Genomic DNA, 5000 nt, shown 5'->3' with positions numbered 1-5000 from the left:
ATAGTAGTTTAGAGTCTCTTTGTAGTAGTTTAGTGTCTCTTTGTAGTAGTTTAGTGTCTCTGTAGTAGTTTAGTGTCTCTTTGTAGTAGTTTAGAGTCTCTTTGTAGTAGTTTAGTGTCTCTTTATAGTAGTTTAGTGTCTCTTTGTAGTAGTTTAGAGTCTCTTTGTAGTAGTTTAGTGTCTCTGTAGTAGTTTAGTGTCTCTTTGTAGTAGTTTAGAGTCTCTTTGTAGTAGTTTAGTGTCTTTGTAGTAGTTTAGTGTCTCTTTGTAGTACTTTACTGTCTCTTTGTAGTAGTTTAGTGTCTCTTTGTAGTAGTTTAGTGTCTCTTTATAGTAGTTTAGTGTCTCTTTGTAGTAGTTTAGTGTCTCTTTATAGTAGTTTAGTGTCTCTTTGTAGTAGTTTAGTGTCTCTTTGTAGTAGTTTAGTGTCTCTTTATAGTAGTTTAGTGTCTCTTTGTAGTAGTTTAGTGTCTCTTTGTAGTAGTTTAGTGTCTCTTTATAGTAGTTTAGTGTCTCTTTGTAGTAGTTTAGTGTCTCTTTGTAGTAGTTTAGTGTCTCTTTGTAGTAGTTTAGTGTCTCTTTATAGTAGTTTAGTGTCTCTTTGTAGTAGTTTAGAGTCTCTTTATAGTAGTTTAGTGTCTCTTTGTAGTAGTTTAGAGTCTCTTTATAGTAGTTTAGTGTCTCTTTGTAGTAGTTTAGTGTCTCTTTATAGTAGTTTAGTGTCTCTGTAGTAGTTTAGTGTCTCTTTGTAGTAGTTTAGTGTCTCTTTATAGTAGTTTAGTCTCTTTGTTGTAGTTTTGTGTCTCTTTGTAGTAGTTTAGTGTCTCTTTGTAGTAGTTTAGTGTCTCTTTATAGTAGTTTAGTGTCTCTTTGTAGTAGTTTAGTGTCTCTCTGTAGTAGTTTAGTGTCTCTTTATAGTAGTTTAGTGTCTCTTTATAGTAGTTTAGTGTCTCTTTGTAGTAGTTTAGTCTCTTTATAGTAGTTTAGTGTCTCTTTGTAGTAGTTTAGTCTCTTTGTAGTAGTTTAGTGTCTCTTTGTAGTAGTTTAGTGTCTCTTTATAGTAGTTTAGTCTCTTTGTAGTAGTTTAGTGTCTCTTTATAGTAGTTTAGTGTCTCTGTGTAGTAGTTTAGTGTCTCTTTATAGTAGTTTAGTGTCTCTTTGTAATAGTTTAGTGTCTCTTTGTAGTAGTTTAGTGTCTCTTTGTAGTAGTTTAGTCTCTTTGTAGTAGTTTAGTGTCTCTTTGTAGTAGTTTAGTGTCTCTTTATAGTAGTTTAGTCTCTTTGTAGTAGTTTAGTGTCTCTTTATAGTAGTTTAGTGTCTCTGTGTAGTAGTTTAGTGTCTCTTTATAGTAGTTTAGTGTCTCTTTATAGTAGTTTAGTGTCTCTTTGTAGTAGTTTAGTGTCTCTTTATAGTAGTTTAGTGTCTTTATAGTAGTTTAGTGTCTCTTTGTAGTAGTTTAGTGTCTGTATGGAGTAGTTTAGTGTCTCTTTGTAGTAGTTTAGTGTCTCTTTGTAGTAGTTTAGTGTCTCTTTATAGTAGTTTAGTGTCTCTTTGTAGTAGTTTAGTGTCTCTTTGTAGTAGTTTAGTGTCTCTTTATAGTAGTTTAGTGTCTCTTTGTAGTAGTTTAGTGTCTCTTTATAGTAGTTTAGTGTCTCTTTATAGTAGTTTAGTGTCTCTTTGTAGTAGTTTAGTGTCTCTTTATAGTAGTTTAGTGTCTTTATAGTAGTTTAGTGTCTCTTTGTAGTAGTTTAGTGTCTGTATGGAGTAGTTTAGTGTCTCTTTGTAGTAGTTTAGAGTCTCTTTGTAGTAGTTTAGTGTCTCTTTGTAGTAGTTTAGTGTCTCTTTATAGTAGTTTAGTGTCTCTTTGTAGTAGTTTAGTGTCTCTTTATAGTAGTTTAGTGTCTCTTTGTAGTAGTTTAGTGTCTCTTTATAGTAGTTTAGTGTCTCTTTGTAGTAGTCCAGTGTCTCTTTATAGTAGTTTAGTGTCTCTTTATAGTAGTTTTGTGTCTCTTTCTAGTAGTTTAGTGTCTCTTTGTAGTAGTTTAGTGTCTCTTTGTAGTAGTTTAGTGTCTGTTTGGAGTAGTTTAGTGTCTCTTTATAGTAGTTTAGTGTCTCTTTGTAGTAGTTTAGTGTCTCTTTATAGTAGTTTAGTGTCTCTTTGTAGTAGTTTAGTGTCTCTGTGTAGTAGTTTAGTGTCTTTTTATAGTAGTTTAGTGTCTCTTTGTAGTAGTCCAGTGTCTCTTTATAGTAGTCCAGTGTCTCTTTATAGTAGTTTAGTGTCTCTTATAGTAGTTTAGTGTCTCTTTGTAGTAGTTTAGTGTCTCTTTGTAGTAGTTTAGTGTCTCTTTGTAGTAGTTTAGTGTCTCTTTATAGTAGTTTAGTGTCTGTTTATAGTAGTTTAGTGTCTCTTTGTAGTAGTTTAGTGTCTTTTTATAGTAGTTTAGTGTCTGTGTAGTAGATTGTGTCAGTTTTTACGTCTTCAAATTTAGTGTAATTTAGTGTGTGCTGTAAACAGGAAGTGATGTCAGATGCGGCGGCAGTCTGAATCTTCTACCTAGTAAAGCAGAGGGCAGCTCTTAACAAAGACCATCATTCATCATGATGATACGACATGCATAAAAGCTGTGTGTGTGTGTGTGTGTGTGTGTGTGTGTGTGTGTGTGTGTGTGTGTGTGTGTGTGTGTGTGTGTGTGTGTGTGTGTGTGTGTGTGTGTGTGCAGGTCACAGTGTATCAGGCTATATTAGGGACTCTGCTTTTATTTCCTTCACACACACACTGTCGGTGCCAGGCAGCATCATGTGGCGGCAGCGCGATTGAAGTCAGTCGAGATAGTTTCCATCTGAGACTCTGTGTGTGTGTGTGTGTGTGTGTGTGTGTGTGTGTGTGTGTGTGTGTGTGTGTGTGTGTGTGTGTGTTAAAGAGGCTCTCCTAAAACAGGTATTTAAGAGCTGACTTTTGCGTGTGCCTCCTGGTTAGAGCTGTCGACACACTCCGACCCCGCCGAGCTTCTTCCTCTCGTTTGTCTCGCGTTTGATTGACAGCTGCTCCTCATCCTCGTTAAGCCGCCCCGCTCTGTGATGTCACAGTGATGTCATCAGCGTTACAAGCCAGAGTTTTTTTTTTTAAGGCTCTTTTTAAACCTGCAAAAATCCGTCCATCCAGCTGCATTGTGGGAAATGTAGGATCCTGATATCTGCTTGTTTGTCGGCTGCTTTAAGTAAGAGAGCCAATCAGTGCAGGAGGCTTTAAAAATCATCTCGCTAAATGTTTCTGTTAGCGTGTGTGACGTCTAACAGATATTTATACTCTGTGGTTTATAGTCGGTGAAGATGAAGGTCAGGCTGCTCTTCTCGTTAACTCATTTTCAGACGTTTTTGAGGATTTCACGGCAGTAGATGGACTGGATTTGATTTCTGAGCATCGTTTAGTCTAAAAACTGAAGTTTAGTTCTTATCAGCTCAGAAAGTTTCATGTTTTCTCTGTTTAGGAGGAAAAAACTACAAATACGACACAAACGTCTGCGTCATCAGTGTGAGAGGAGGAGGTCTCACTCTGAATGTTTTCTGACTGTCTGAATCAGAGAGGAGGTCTCACTCTGAGTGTTTTCTGACTGTCTGAATCAGAGAGGAGGTCTCACTCTGAGTGTCTTCTGTGTGTCTGTAGATAATCAGTTCAGGATGTCCATTCTGGAGCGTCTAGAGCAGATGGAGCGCAGGATGGCAGAGATGGCCGCCCGGGACGTTAACCACCAGCAGCAGCAGCAACATCATCATCATCAGCAGCAGCAACATCATCATCATCATCATCATCATCATCATCATCAGCAGCAGCACGGCAGCCAGCTGGCCACGCCTCCTCCTCCGACCCTACCTGAGGAGCATGAACAGGTGAGTCGGCTGAAAGAAGCAGAGTCACTGTATTCTGATCAGAGTGAGAAACATCATCAGGTTAATTCATCTTTAGTAAATGAATAAATGTAACATCGACGATTATCAGCCAAACCGAAGAGAACAGTTATAATATTTAAAGTTTAATTAATATTCTCAGTTTTAATAAAGTAAATAAATATTAACGTGATTTTGTCAGCTGTTGATAATCTGGCACTACAGTTCCCATAATGCTTTTGGGGGGATAAAGGCAGGAAGTCATGTTGCCATTGAGTCCACGTGATGTTATTGGACCCAAAAAGACTTTTGTATTATTGTATTTAAATTATTTAAGAAGGAACGGACAGAATTAGGACAGCGTTTATTACATTAGTTCGTCTGTGTTACAGCAGCCTGCAGATGGAAGATTAGAAAATTTGAATTGAAAGTATAAAAATGAGAAGCTGTGCTTTTCTTCAGGGGCCAAAGCTTTGTGCTGAAGGGCCGTGTTTGGCCCCCACGCCGCTGTTTTCCCACCACATCAGTCATATCAGGTTTATTGTAGAGATGAAAAGATGACATCACATGATTTCTATAAAATGTGGCTGTGATCGGTGTGAAGAGGCGGTTACCATGGAGACGGCTCTAACAGAGGAGTCAGCAGGGACTCGGTTAAATCCTGTTAAAACGTTTGTGCGGTTTGACCTGATCCTGCCGCTCCGCCCGCTGATGTCACCGGGAACTTGGCAGGTGGAGTCGAGGAGTTAAAATAGACGGAGTGTGACCTTAAACAAACAATCACTGCTACGACATGCAGCCGTCACACAGCTCACACACTGGATTTATAACCTGCTTCACTTCCTACCGTTAAATAATTATAAACATTCAGTAACGGCTCGCTGCCTGCTGTCACATCATCATTTATGGTTGCCGTCGACAACGGAAATCACTGCATGATCAATGTGGTTATAGTCGATCTGAGTGAGAAGAGACACACACACACACACACACACACACACACACACACACATACATACATACATACATACACACACACACACACACACACACACACACACACACAAACACACACACACACACACACACACACACACACACACACAGTGCTGTGA

General features: G+C 38.3%; 1 protein-coding gene across 1 annotated transcript in view; it reads left to right on the top strand.

Moving 5' to 3' along the window:
• Window positions 1-5000, top strand: part of camta2 (calmodulin binding transcription activator 2) — a 31285-nt gene that overhangs the window by 15089 nt on the left and 11196 nt on the right. The window contains 1 exon segment of the mRNA XM_053343620.1: window positions 3665-3888. Within this exon segment, the coding sequence (XP_053199595.1) occupies window positions 3665-3888 (224 nt within the window).

The sequence above is a fragment of the Scomber japonicus genome, chromosome 22 (assembly GCF_027409825.1).
Source record: "Scomber japonicus isolate fScoJap1 chromosome 22, fScoJap1.pri, whole genome shotgun sequence".
Taxonomy (NCBI): Eukaryota; Metazoa; Chordata; class Actinopteri; order Scombriformes; family Scombridae; genus Scomber; species Scomber japonicus.
This window is presented reverse-complemented; position numbering and strand designations above follow the sequence as displayed.